Raw genomic sequence first — 14,647 nt, 5'->3', positions numbered from 1 at the left:
AAGCAGCACACCTCCAAAATGTCGACAGTACAATCTGTTTGTCTGTACAGCAAAAGATTATTAGTAATTTAACAGATAACTGGCTATTTGAACCAATCACAATTTGACTAAATGGGAACAAATCAAAGTGTAGTAAATAATACCAACGAAAAATATGAGTAGCCAGCAGAAAACCAAGCAATTATTTTTTTTTAAAGCTACTATTCACAAACCAGCAAATATCACAAAACAGACAAATCAAATTACTCAAAGGCTTCCTTCAGGTTTTCTTCACAATTTTTCTTCTTCACTCAGGTCAGTGTACACAGCTGAAGCAACATAAGAACATAAGAATTAGGAACAGGAGTAGGCCATCTAGCCCCTCGAGCCTGCTCCGCGATTCAACAAGATCATGGCTGATCTGGCCATGGACTCAGCTCCACTTACCCGCCCGCTCCCCGTAACCCTTAATTCCCTTATTGGTTAAAAATCTATCTATTGAATACATTCAATGAGCTAGCCTCAACTGCTTCCTTGGGCAGAGAATTCCACAGATTCACAACCCTCTGGGAGAAGAAATTCCTTCTCAACTCGGTTTTAAAATGGCTTCCCCGTATTTTGAGGCTGTGCCCCCTAGTTCTAGTCTCCCCGACCAGTGGAAACAATCTCTCCGCCTCTATCTTGTCTATCCCTTTCATTATTTTAAATGTTTCTATAAGATCACTCCTCATCCTTCTGAACTCCAACGAGTAAAGACCCAGTCTACTCAATCTATCATCATAACGTAACCCCTTCATCTCCGGAACCAGCCTCGTGAATCGTCTCTGTACCCCCTCCAAAGCTAGTATATCCTTCCTTAAGTAAGGTGACCAAAACTGCACACAGTACTCCAGGTGCGGCCTCACCAATACCCTGTACAGTTGCAGAAGGACCTCCCTGCTTTTGTACTCCATCCCTCTCGCAATGAAGGTCAACATTCCATTCGCCTTCCTGATTACCTGCTGCACCTGCAAACTAACTTTTTGGGATTCATGCACAAGGACCCCCAGGTCCCTCTGCATCATAGCATATTGTAATTTCTCCCCATTCAAATAATATTCCCTTTTACTGTTTTTTTTTCCCCAAGGTGGATGACCTCACACTTTCCGACATTGTATTCCATCTGCCAAACCTTAGCCCATTCGCTTAGCCTATCTAAATCTCTTTGCAGCCTTTCTGTGTCCTCTACACAACCCGCTTTCCCACTAATCTTTGTGTCATCTGAAAATTTTGTTACACTACACTCTGTCCCCTCTTCCAGGTCATCTATGTATATTGTAAACAGTTGTGGTCCCAGCACCAATCCCTGTGGCACACCACTAACCACCGATTTCCAACCCGAAAAGGACCCATTTATCCCGACTCTCTGCTTTCTGTTCGCCAGCCAATTCTCTATCCATGCTAATACATTTCCTCTGACTCCGCGTACCTTTATCTTCTGCAGTAACCTTTTGTGTGGCACCTTATTGAATGCCTTTTGAAAATCTAAATACACCACATCCATCGGTACACCTCTAACCACCATGCTCGTTATATCCTCAAAGAATTCCAGTAAATTAGTTAAACATGATTTCCCCTTCATGAATCCATGCTGCATCTGCTTGATTGCACTATTCCTATCTAGATGTCCCGCTATTTCTTCTTTAATGATAGTTTCAAGCATTTTCCTCACTACAGATGTTAAACTAACCGGCCTATAGTTACCTGCCTTTTGTCTGCCCCCTTTTTTTAAACAGAGGCGTTACATTAGCTGCTTTCCAATCCGCTGGTACCTCCCAGAGTCCAGAGAATTTTGGTAGATTATAACGAATGCATCTGCTATAACTTCCGCCATCTCTTTTAATACCCTGGGATGCATTTCATCAGGACCAGGGGACTTGTCTACCTTGAGTCCCATTAGCCTGTCCAGCACTACCCCCCCGAGTGATAGTGATTGTCTCAAGGTCCTCCCTTCCCACATTCCCGTGACCAGCAATTTTTGGCATGGTTTTTGTGTCTTCCACTGTGAAGACCGAAGCAAAATAATTGTTTAAGGTCTCAGCCATTTCCACATTTCCCATTATTAAATCCCCCTTCTCATCTTCTAAGGGACCAACATTTACTTTAGTCACTCTTTTCCATTTTATATATCTGTAAAAGCTTTTACTATCCGTTTTTATGTTTTGCGCAAGTTTACCTTCGTAATCTATCTTCCCCTTCTTTATTACTTTCTTCGTCATTCTTTGCTGTCGTTTAAAATTTTCCCAATCTTCTATTTTCCCACTAACCTTGGCCACCTTATATGCATTGGTTTTTAATTTGATACTCTCCTTTATTTCCTTGGTTATCCACGGCTGGTTATCCCTTCTCTTACCGCTCTTCTTTTTCACTGGAATATATTTTTGTTGAGCACTGTGAAAGAGCTCCTTAAAAGTCCTCCACTGTTCCTCAATTGTGCCACCGTTTAGTCTGTGTTCCCAGTCTACTTTAGCCAACTCTGCCTTCATCCCACTGTAGTCCCCTTTGTTTAAGCATAGTACGCTCATTTGAGACACTGCTTCCTCATTCTCAATCTGTATTACAAATTCAACCATACTGTGATCACTCATTCCGAAAGGATCTTTTACCAGGAGATAGTTTATTATTCCTGTCTCATTACACAGGACCAGATCTAAGATAGCTTGCTCCCTTGTAGGTTCTGTAACATACTGTTCTAAGAAACAATCCCGTATGCATTCTATGAATTCCTCCTCCAGGTTACCCTGTGCGATTTGATTTGACCAATCGATATGTAGGTTAAAATCCCCCATGATTACTGCCGTTCCTTTTTCACATGCCTCCATTATTCCCTTGATTTTTGCCCTCCCCACCGTGAAGTTAGGAAAGATAGATTACGAAGGTAAACTTGCGCAAAACATAAAAACGGATAGTAAAAGCTTTTACAGATATATAAACATCTCTACATCGCATACACACACATGCACACACACACACAAAAAGTGACCAGATTTGGAAAAAAAACACTTAAACATTGTGGTTAAGTTTAATGTTAGAAATGCCTGTAAGAAGATTCCCAGATAGGCCTGGCCTTCTGTCAGGAGCCCAGAGCGATGAACTTTTACATGGGACTATATTCTGTATATATGTATGACAGAGAGAGATGTAGTTTTCACCATGCTTCTGTAGAGCTACAATACCCAGAGCATACTGTGACCCAGGTAAAAAAAAAATTACAAATAAAGAGAAAAAAATAAGATTTTAGTCCAGAAATTCCAGGGGAACCTGCTCCACTGCCAGAAGTGCAGTGTGGGCCGGATTTCTACAGTCAGTCTGCCTTGGTATTTACTCTGTCCCAAATCCTTGTTCATAAAAGTTTGGGTGTCCATGCCATTTACAGCACTCCATGGACTCTTCATAATTACATCTAACGAGCAAGTTATCTCCTAGAAGTGGTAATCCTCTCTTTTATTGGGAACTCGTCACGTTCCCTTTCGAAGGACTGGATTGAATCCTTACTTACCCTATGTCTCGGCAGTTTGTTCCAGAAAGCAAATAACTCTTGAGTAGATAAATATTTCCAGCAATTTACCCAGCTACTTTGCCTTCAGATTTATATGCATGTCCTCTTGTGCTACCATCTCTCTTTATTTAAAATAACCTATCTAACGTGACTGCCCAATCCTTTCATCATTTTAAAAACCTCAATAATGTCCCCTTTAAGCCTGCATTTATTTAAAGTAAATATCCCTAACTCATGTAGTTTATTCTCATAACTAAAGAGCTCTAAGATTTGGTATCATCCTCATTAGCCACCACTACCTTGATATCCTTCACCATGTACAGGAGTGAAAACTGGACACAAGTCCTCTAAATATGGATGTCTTGTCCAACCTAAATATAATTATCCTCATTTTGTACACAATGATCCTAGAAATACAACACAAAATCCTGTTTGCTATCCCTACATCCACCTTATACAGCTTGTGCTGTACAAACAGGTGATCAACTATTATGCCTGTTCTGTCTTGAATAAAGAGTCAGACTGGATACTGCAAGCTCAAAGTAAGTGTGACCATAGTCCTTTATGACAGATCTCAGAGTGCCTCTCCAGCCTGTGAGGCCTCCTTATGTGCAGGTGCTTCCAAGGCATTGTGGGATCCCTTGGGACCCCAGTGGATAAGCCCTCTGGTGGCTAGACATGGTATTCACAGGTTTACATACATAACAATCCCCACTACTCCAAACCTTTTTTCTATTGTATTTTTAGCATTCTTAATGCTTAGTTATCCTCAGCTTCTTCTACTTGTCCTTACTTTCCTGAGAATTGAATCTTTTACATAAACTGAAATATTATTTTTTAGATTAACTTCTCTACAGACACTGTTATATTCTCCAATTGCATTTCTGATTACTAAATAAAAAATGAGTAATAGACACCATGTGATGCATGTGACCTCAATACTCATATTCCACAGCATATGCTTGTGTGTTTGTTGGATAATGGTAAGACGAAAAGCTGAGTGTGTAAGTGCTTTTTGATTGTTGTGAGTGCTTTACTTCCTTGGTTACTGAATGGTGGTAGACTTTTGTTAAGAAATATACACATGTGAAGAACCTTTACCTATATTGTGCAAGGCATTTTCTACTAAAATTGTTCTAATTTGATCAGTGATCCCGCTCTACTTGTGTCCAAAGAGGCTTATTACAAGTGCCAATAACTAATATGCCTAGATATTACTGATTCATACACCTCAACCACAGTGACCACATTAGTTACAAGAACAGCACTGGAACTGTCACCTGTAAGTACTGAAATTATGAATTTAATAGAGGCAGCTTATTAACCAAGCTTACTGACGTACAGACTCCGGGTTCGTGGCAGGTAAGTGTTCCATCCTCAGGTACCAGGTGACTATTATATCGCTGGTTGGAAACCACTTCTACCATTTCACCAGCCTTTTGTCGTTCTCCAATCTTTGTCTTCAAATATACACCAAACCCAATGTCTGCATTCTCAGTCATGAACTGCCACCTAGAAGTACAAAGTCAGAATTTAGAAATGTTGGGCTCAAAATTGGCCCACCCCTTTTTCGGCGCACTCACCAGAGATGCACCGACTCTGTGGACTGAAAAGGGCGCCGATAAAATGTCACCCGATTCTGGCCACTATGTTGCCTCTCCCGGGGTTTGGCGCGGCATGACCAGCCGATTGGGGTGCGGAGCTAGGGCCCTGCGCCAGAAACAGTGCCGGCAGCTCTCCACTTGCGCGTTAGAATGTGCGCGCATGCGCAGTAGCTCCTGCCCTCAGCCTCTGTGTGCGTGCTGCAGCGTGGGACCTGATGCGTCCCGCCCCTATCCCAGGCTGAGTGGCCTCCCGCACAGGCCGGCCCGCTGCCTTCCCGGGCTAGAAGGCCACAACAAGCAGGTTGGTGCGGGGCCCAAGCCAGGGCAGCAGGATTGGCGGGGGGGGCGCGGTAGAGAATTCCAAAACGTAGGGTGGGTTTTATCACTGACCCCATGGGTGTAGGGGGTTCTGATCCCGTGGGTGGTCCGATCCCCAATCTCTAGGGAAGGCCTGATCCCCAGACATGTCTGATCTCTGACTCCAGGTGCTGTTCTGATCCTAGAGGGTCTGATCCCCGACCCCAGGAGGTAGGGCTGTTTGTAAAGGACGGGCTGATAGCGGGTGAGCTTAGGCAACTAGGAGAATATAAGAACATAAGAATTACGAGCAGGAGGTACTTCTATTTTTTATTTGGATATTTTGAAAAAATTAAGTATGTTTTGTCTCTATTTTTATTTTTGTGGTTTAAACTTCCACGAATGCTTCTGTTGTGTAGTAAATTAACTTTGCGAAGTTTGTCATATGATGTCCTGTAAGCTGTTTGATCCTATTCACATTCTTTAGTCAAGTCATTAAGTTCTGCTGGCCTCCGCTGTACCTACCTGTGCTGATTTCTTAACTCTCCGTAAGGGTTTTCTGTGCAACCACATACGCTGGCCTAAGTTAGTTTGGAGTAACTATAAGCTGTCCAAAAGTGGCCTAAATGGCCAAAACAGGCGTAGGTGGCTGATAACGCCCCCTTTTGAAACAGAAAATAAACTAAAAAAATCCTAACTAACTCACTTACATTGGCGCAAATTGAACGTGCAAAATGGGGATTTTTAGATACTCCAGAAAAATCAAGTTGCTCCAAAAAAAAACGGAGCAACTCCTGGGCAATTTTGAGCCCATAGAAACTACACAGCACCTCAAATTTAAAATGATAAGCCTTGTGTTTAAATCCCTTCATGGCCTCACCCCTCCCTATCTCTACGTTCTCCAACCCTACAATCCTTCAGGAACTGCGCTTCTCTAACTTTGACCTCTTGTGCATCCCCTACTCCTTTTGCCCCACCATTGGTGGATGTGCGTTCAGCCATCTGTACCCCAAGCTCTGAAATTCCCTTCCTAAATCTCTCCATCTCTACACCACCCTCTCCTCCTTTAAGACTCTACTTGATTAAGCTTTTGGTCACCCTTCTACTATCCCTTTCTTTGGCTCGGTGTCAATTTTTGTTCGATTACAATTCTATGAATCACCTAGGAATGTTTTTCTACATTGAAGGTGCTATTTAAATGCAAATTGTTGTTATTCAAATACTTCTACATTATATGTTGGAGTCAACACATTTCCTTTCATGAGGTAGCAGGCTAGTCAACCATTATAATGTCTCTTTCAGTTCAACTTGTACTTGGAGAAAATGCTCTGCATGGTTATGATTTAAAAAAAGATCAAGTTCCCCATCATTAATAACTTTATATTGACTGAAAAATGGAAAACTGCAGAATTTTAATTCCTCACACTACAGCAAGCAATAAGACATGTTTTAACTATATAAAATAAATTAATTTTAAAATATATAGAAACATAGAAACATAGAAAATAGGTGCAGGAGTAGGCCATTCGGCCCTTCTAGCCTGCACCGCCATTCAATGAGTTCATGGCTGAACATTCAACTTCAGTACCCCATTCCTGCTTTCTCGCCATACCCCTTGATCCCCCTAGTAGTAAGGACCTCATCTAACTCCTTTTTGAATATATTTAGTGAATTGGCCTCAACAACTTTCTGTGGTAGAGAATTCCACAGGTTCACCACTCTCTGGGTGAAGAAGTTCCTCCGCATCTCGGTCCTAAATGGCTTACCCCTTATCCTTAGACTGTGACCTCTGGTTCTGGACTTCCCCAACATTGGGAACATTCTTCCTGCATCTAACCTGTCTAACCCCGTCAGAATTTTAAATGTTTCTATGAGGTCCCCTCTCATTCTTCTGAACTCCAGTGAATACAAGCCCAGTTGATCCAGTCTTTCTTGATAGGTCAGTCCCGCCATCCCGGGAATCAGTCTGTTGAACCTTCGCTGCACTCCCTCAATAGCAAGAATGTCCTTCCTCAGGTTATGAGACCAAAACTGTACACAATACTCCAGGTGTGGCCTCACCAATGCCCTGTACAACTGTAGCAACACCTCCCTGCCCCTGTACTCAAATCCCCTTGCTATGAAGGCCAACATGCCATTTGCTTTCTTAACCGCCTGCTGCACCTGCATGCCAACCTTCAATGCCTGATGTACCATGACACCCAGGTCTCTTTGCACCTCCCCTTTTCCTAATCGGTCACCATTCAGATAATAGTCTGTCCATCTGTTTTTACCACCAAAGTGGATAACCTCACATTTATCCACATTATACTTCATCTGCCATGCATTTGCCCACTCACCTAACCTATCCAAGTCGCTCTGCAGCCTCACAACATCCTCCTCGCAGCTCACACTGCCACCCAACTTAGTGTCATCCGCAAATTTGGCGATACTACATTTAATCCCCTCATCTAAATCATTAATGTACAGTGTAAACAGCTGGGGCCCCAGCACAGAACCTTGCGGTACCCCACTAGTCACTGCCTGCCATTCTGAAAAGTCCCCATTTACTCCTACTCTTTGCTTCCTGTCTGACAACCAGTTCTCAATCCATGTCAGTACACTACCCCCAATCCCATGTGCTCTAACTTTGCACATCAATCTCTTGTGTGGGACCTTGTCGAACGCCTTCTGAAAGTCCAAATATATTTGAATAAGAGTTAAATCTATATGTAATAAATAAGAAATTGGTACAAATACCTATTTGATTTCTATTTTCCCTCTTTCCTATATAATTCTGCCATTGCTACTATACTTCCCCTTCAGCAAGAGGCTGAAACAGTCTTGGCCACGGGTACTACCAACTGACAGTGACTGCTTCTGTGGGGGTTCCGGACAGTTTCTAATCCTTCTGATTGCTACGCCCCAATAGGTGTCTCACCTAATGGCCTAATGATGAGAACTCAACTAGTAGAGGTAGTAAGATTCAAGTGCCATTTGAGGCTGGGGATTCAAACTCAACCCTTGTAGTTGGGAGTTCCTCATCAGAGACTCTTTCATCAGAGTTAGCAAGCCATTTCTTGAAATTAACCTGCATTAACAAAACATAACGATTTTTTTCCAAGCATGTTTCGAGTTTCTTCGTTACTCTTACAAGATATTCAGCAAGAGTTTTTGTAGTTAAAACAGGGTGCAAAATGCATGTATTTTGAAAACTGTAGAGGATGTTTTTTTACCCAAAGACTCCAGCACAAATAGTGTATTAGACTCAGCCTCACCTCAAAACACAGCCAGGGAAGAGCAGTTCATATTCAGACTGAAACGAAGAACCCCTGTTGACAGTGACTGTGGTTTCATATTGTTGCTTAATTGATTCAAGGATGTAATACGACTTTGGTACTTCACCACCAAAGTTTATCTAATAAAAGAGACAATAACAATTTTTAATAGGAAGGCATCTCTAAGATTTTGGATACATTTTGATATTTCATAAGTGGCTTAGAAATGAACAGGTACTATCGCTAAGTTGAATTCTGTGCAACCACCATCTTGTTGAACAACTATGTATGTCTGTCAGCAAACATGGTGAAGTACTTTGCCAGAACAATGTCCTTCCACCTCTGGTACTTGGGACTTCTAGTCCAGCTCAATAAAGGCACAGGATGTCATACAGTAGTTCGAAATCAAGTTGGCTAAAGCCAGTAACAAATCAGGCCTTTGACTCCAAAAGTGAACTTCCCCACCACATGGACTAAAATTGCTGTCTTTACTAATCTTAGCAAAACCTTAAGATCAGACTTATCAATAATACCTAGAAGGAATTAAAAATTAGTTAGAATTATCAACCATAAACCTTGTTTTCATTTATGCCTACTTTTTCATTAAAATTAGCAAAGAGATGAAATCGTCCCCAGCAGATATTTAATTATAGTATTCAGTCAAGTAATACATTTTCAGCTGTTTCTCCTCAAATTAATTGGACTGGAATTTAATGAAAAGCCGCCACCACGGTATACTGCCCAAAAAACTGCTAAGATTACTAAATTAAGGCCAGTGGAAAATTAATCAAAAAATGGAGAAAAAAAATCTGCCCGGTGGGAAAAATCAGCGTTGTACGTAGATTCTCGGCAGAAATTTAGACTGAGGCTGCAAGTTGGGCCTGGGGAGGGGGGGGGAAACACAAAAACTATTTTTCAATAAAACAAAAAATAAAAAGATTTTTTTTTTTAAATCAGAAAACATTCTCAGGACCCTTTTCCACTGAATCGCTGCAAAATAATTTGTTTGCAAACTTTAAGTTACCTTTTTTTGCAGGATTTTATACCCATCGCCGACCTCAGACCGCTTTCTCGTGGGCGTTTTTTCCCTCCTTACCTACGGGTCACCGTTGTGACCAAACTTGGGTGGTAGTAGTTTTTCCAGCGGTACACTCTCTCCAGCGGCATTTCAAAACCGTCGGCGGAACTCTTTGATGAAACTCCCGCCGGGTGGTTTTCCGCCGAAAATGTAGAATACAGCCAAACAACCCGGCGGAAATACTCAACAAATTCCAGACCCATGTCTTTTTTGATAAGGTAAATAAACACAAGAACATAAAAAATAGGAGGAGTAGGCCATTTGACCCCTCGAGCCTGCTCCGCCATTTAATAAGATCATGGCTCATCTATTCATGGACTTAGCTCCACTTCCCTGCCCGGCTCCCCATAACCCTTTATTCCCTTATCGCTCAAAAATCTGTCTATCTCCGCCTTAAATATATTCAATGACCCAGCATCCACAACTCTCTGGGGCAGAGAATTCCACAGATTTACAACCCTCAGAGAAGAAATTCCTCCTCATCTCAGTTTTAAATGGGTGGCCCCTTAGTCTGAGACTATGCCCCCGAGTTTTAGTTTCCCCTATGAATGGAAATATCCTGTCTGCATCCACCTTGTCAAGCCTCTTCATTATCTTATGTTTCGATAAGATCACCTCTCATTCTTCTGAACTCCAATGTGTATAGGCCCAATCTACTCAACCTATCTTCATAAGTCAATCCCCTCATCTCCGGAATCAATCTAGTGAACCTTCTCTGAACAGCCTCCAATGCAAGTATATCCTTCCTTAAATACGGAGACCAAAACTGTACGCAGTACTCTAGGTATGGCCTCAGCAATACCCTATACAGTTGTAGCAAGACATCTCTGCTTTTATACTCTATCCCCCTTGTAATAAAGGCCAACATTCCATTTGCCTTCCTGATTATTTGCTGTAGCTGCATACTAAATTTTTGTGTTTCATGCACTAGGACCTCCAGGTCCTTCTGTACTGTAGCACTTTGCAATTTTCCTCCATTTAAATTATAATTTGCTTTTCTATTTTTTCTGCCAAAGTGGATAACCTCACATTTTCCCACATTGTAATCTATCAGCCAAATGTTTGTCCACTCACTTAACCGGTCTATATCCCTTTGCAGATTTTTTGCTTCCTCAAAATTTGCTTTCCCACCCATCTTTATGTCATCAGCAAACTTGGCTACATTACACTCGGTCCCTTCATCCAAGTCATTAATATAGCTTGTAAATAGTGGAGGCCCCAGCACCGATCCCTGCAGCACCCCAACCGGAAAATGACCCGTTTATCCTGACTCTGTTTTCTGTTAGTTAGCCAATTCTCTATCCATGCCAATATATTACCTCCAATCCTGTGAACATTTATCTTACGCAGTAACCTTTTATGTGGCACCTTATCAAATGCCTTCTGGAAATCCAAATACACCAGATCTACTGGTTCCCCTTTATCCACCCTGTTCGTTACATCCTCAAAGATCTCCAACAAATTTGTCAAACAAGATTTCCCGTTCATAAAACCAGGTTGACTCTGCTTGATTGAATTAAGCTTTTCCAAATGTCCTGCTGCTGCTTCCTTAATAATGGACTCCAGCATTTTCCCAACGACATATGTTAGGCTAACCGGTCTATAGTTTCCCGCTTTCTGTCTGCCCCCTTTTTTAAATAGGGGCATTACATTTGTGATTTTCCAATCTGCTGGGACCTCCTCAGAATCCATGGAATTTTGGTAGCTTACAACCAATGCATCCACTATCTCTGCAGCCACTTCTTTTAGGACCCTAGGATGTAAGCCATCAGGTTTCCAAGGGACTTGTCCACCTTTAGTCCCATTATTTTACTGAGTACTACTTCTTTAGTGATAGTGATTGTATTAAGTTCCTCCCTCCTTATAGCCCCTTGATTATCCACTATTGGGATGTTTTTAGTGTCTTCTACAGTGAAGACCGATGCAAAATATTTGTTCAATGTCTCTGCCATTTCCCTATTATTAATTCCCCAGTCTCTCATCCTCTAGGGGACCAACATTTACTTTAGCCACTCTTTTCCTTTTTATGTATCTGTAGAAACTCTTACTATCTGTTTTTATATTTTGTGCTAGTTTACTTTCATAATCTATCTTCCCTCTCTATTATTATTTTAGTTGTTCTTTGCTGGCTTTTAAAAGTTACCCAATCCCCTGGCCTCCCACTAGTCTTGGCCACATTGTATGGCCTTGTTTTCAATTTGACACCATCCCTTATTTTCTTAGTTAGCCACGGATAGTTATCCCTTCTCTTACAGTCTTTCCTTCTCATTGGGATATATTTTTATTGAGAGTTATGAAATAGCTCCTTAAATGTCTGCCACTGCTCACCACCCGTCCCATTCTTTAGTCTATTTTGCCAGTCCACTTTAACCAACTCTGCCTTCATACCTTTGTAGTCTCCTTTATTTAAATTTAGGACGCTGGTTGGAGATTCAACTTTCTCACCCTTCAACTGAATTTGAAATTCAACCATGTTATGGTCACTCTTTACTAAGAGATCGTTTATTAATCCTGTCTCATTACACAGTACCAGATCCAAGATAGCCTGCTCCCTGGTTGGTTCTGCAATGTACTGTTCAAGGAAACTATCCCGGAAACAACTATGAACTGTTCCTCAAGGCTACCCTAGCCAATCAATATGAAGGTTAAAATCGCCCATGATTATTGCCATTCCTTTTTTACAAGCCTCCCTTATTTCTTGATTTATACTCTGCCCAACAGTGTAGCTACTATTAGGGGGTCTATAGGCTATGCCCACCAGTGACTTTTTCCCTGATTATTCCTTATCTCCACCCAAACTGATTCAACATCTTGATCTTCTGAGCCAATATAGTTTCTCATCCTTTATTAACAGAGCTACCCCACCTCCTTTTCCTTTCTGTCTATCCTTCCGAATTGTCAAATACCCCTGAATATTTAGTTCCCAGCCCTGGTCACCTTGCAACCATGTCTCTGTAATGGCTATCAGATCATACCCTTTTGTATCTATTTGTGCCATCAACTCATCTATTTTGTTCCGAATGCTGCGTGCATTTGATAGTGTGAATAGGAAAAATATATTTTCATTAGTTGATAACTGGAGGGTAAGATCATCAAAAGAATGAAGGGAGTGGTTTGGAGAATTTTTCTTATGCAGAGGGTTGTTCGGATATGGGATGCCCTCCCAGAAGGAGTGGTGGAAGCAGAATCTTTTAAAAGGAAATTGTATAAATATTTGAAAGATATATATTTTTTTTAAATGTAAAGGGGAAGACGAAGGGAATAGGACTTTTTCAGTCAGCTGCCACAGGCACGATGGGCCAACTGGCCTCCTTCCATGCTGTATGTTCTGAGACTCACTGGACTTATAGTCAACATTAGTTACTGATATTACAGAGAATCAGTTGGCTCTGATGGAGAATCAATCTTATTACAGTACGGAGGGCAGGATTTCCTTCTAATTTGGTCCAGAGCCACTACTTTCAAAAACAGTAATGCTGGCAGGAAAGTGAGAGACATTTCATAGGGTTTTTATTTCTTTCAGTTTACTTTAGAATTTCCTGTTTTCTGCTTCTAGACTCTCCATTGTGCATTTCCATGGTTTCGCGATCAGGCTGCAGTTCTCTGATCACGTTCATAATAAAGCCTCTCTATAGATGTCTCACTCATTTAGGAAAAAAATTCATCTGCCTTGGTTTGAAAATGTAGCTTGCTTTGATGTATCTTCCCTTGAACAAGAAGTACAATTCTATGGGATAAATCTTACGCTGGTGTGTTTAGTGGGTTTGTGACCAAACTTACTCTTTTTATCACAAGTCTCATGCCCAAGAGTTTCCTGATATTGACAGCTTTGCAACCAGAGATGAAGGGAGTGACGTGGATCTGATGAGCTTTTTCAGCTTTCACTTACTCGTTGTGGGGAAGCACCAGACCTCTGCCCACCCAATGGCACAGTTGAGATCAGGAATTCACTGACTGGGTGTTCATGGGCATGAATCACCACTCCATAGTTCAGTGTGTTGGAGCTCCTGTGACCGGCACTCTCATGCTCCCCTATCATTTTTATATTATGGCAACTAAACTTTATTAAAATTAATTATTGCCACAGATTTTATATAGGTGTAGAATCACAGCAACAGCAACACAAGACAATTTCTGACATTAGAAGCAACACTAAACAGTTCCTCACAAAATGAACAAGTTCTCACAATCTAATAAATAGCCTGTTTATACTGAATTTGCTTTCAAAAGGAAACTAGACGAGCACTTGAGAAAAGGGGATATAAAGATAAGCTGAAAGGCTGAGATGAGGTAGATGGAATGGGAGGAGACGTGTGCAGGCTATAACCACCAGCACAGACTAGTTGGGCCGAATGGGCTGTTTCTGTGCTGTATATTCTATGTAATGCTGGTTCTTTCCAGGCACAAACATCAAAATGCCATAATAATAATAACTTTTATTTATATAGCGCCTTTAACATAGTAAAACATCCCAAGGCATTTCACAACACTGTTACAAGACAAAACAGATACATTTGACACCAAGCTACAAAAGAAGAAATTAAGGCAGATGACCAAAAGCTTGGTTAAAGAGGTAGGTTTTAAGGAGGGTCTTAAAGGAGAAAAGAGAGGTAGAGAGGTGGTGAGGTTTAGGGAGGGAGTTACAGAGCTTAGAGCCCAAACAGCTGAAGGCACAGCCACTGATGGTTGAGCAGTTATAACGAGGGATGTTCAAGAGGGCAGAATTTGAGGAGTGTAGACATCTTGTGGGGTTGTAAGGCTGAAAAAGATTACGGAGATAGGGAGGGTCGAGGCCCTGTTGTGATTTGTAAACAAGAATAAGAATTTTGAAATCGAGGCGTTGTTTAACTAGGAGCCAATGTAAGTCAGAAAGCACAGGGGTGATGGGTGATCA

At 41.5% G+C, this 14,647-nt stretch overlaps 1 protein-coding gene across 5 annotated transcripts in view; it reads right to left on the bottom strand.

The window, feature by feature from the left end:
* Window positions 1-14,647, bottom strand: part of LOC139268975 (SEC14-like protein 2) — a 90,732-nt gene that overhangs the window by 15,630 nt on the left and 60,455 nt on the right. For 4 of the 5 annotated variants that reach the window (XM_070887883.1, XM_070887882.1, XM_070887879.1 and 1 more), the window contains 2 exons: window positions 8,676-8,815; window positions 4,860-5,029 (listed from right to left, as the gene is read on the bottom strand). In XM_070887883.1, the coding sequence (XP_070743984.1) occupies window positions 4,860-5,029; window positions 8,676-8,815 (310 nt within the window). Of the gene's footprint in view, window positions 1-4,851; window positions 5,030-8,675; window positions 8,816-14,647 lie in introns of all 5 variants that reach the window. The other variant, XM_070887881.1, reaches the window with a different exon arrangement.

The sequence above is a fragment of the Pristiophorus japonicus genome, chromosome 8 (genome assembly GCF_044704955.1).
Source record: "Pristiophorus japonicus isolate sPriJap1 chromosome 8, sPriJap1.hap1, whole genome shotgun sequence".
In the NCBI taxonomy this organism is placed as follows: Eukaryota; Metazoa; Chordata; class Chondrichthyes; family Pristiophoridae; genus Pristiophorus; species Pristiophorus japonicus.
This window is presented reverse-complemented; position numbering and strand designations above follow the sequence as displayed.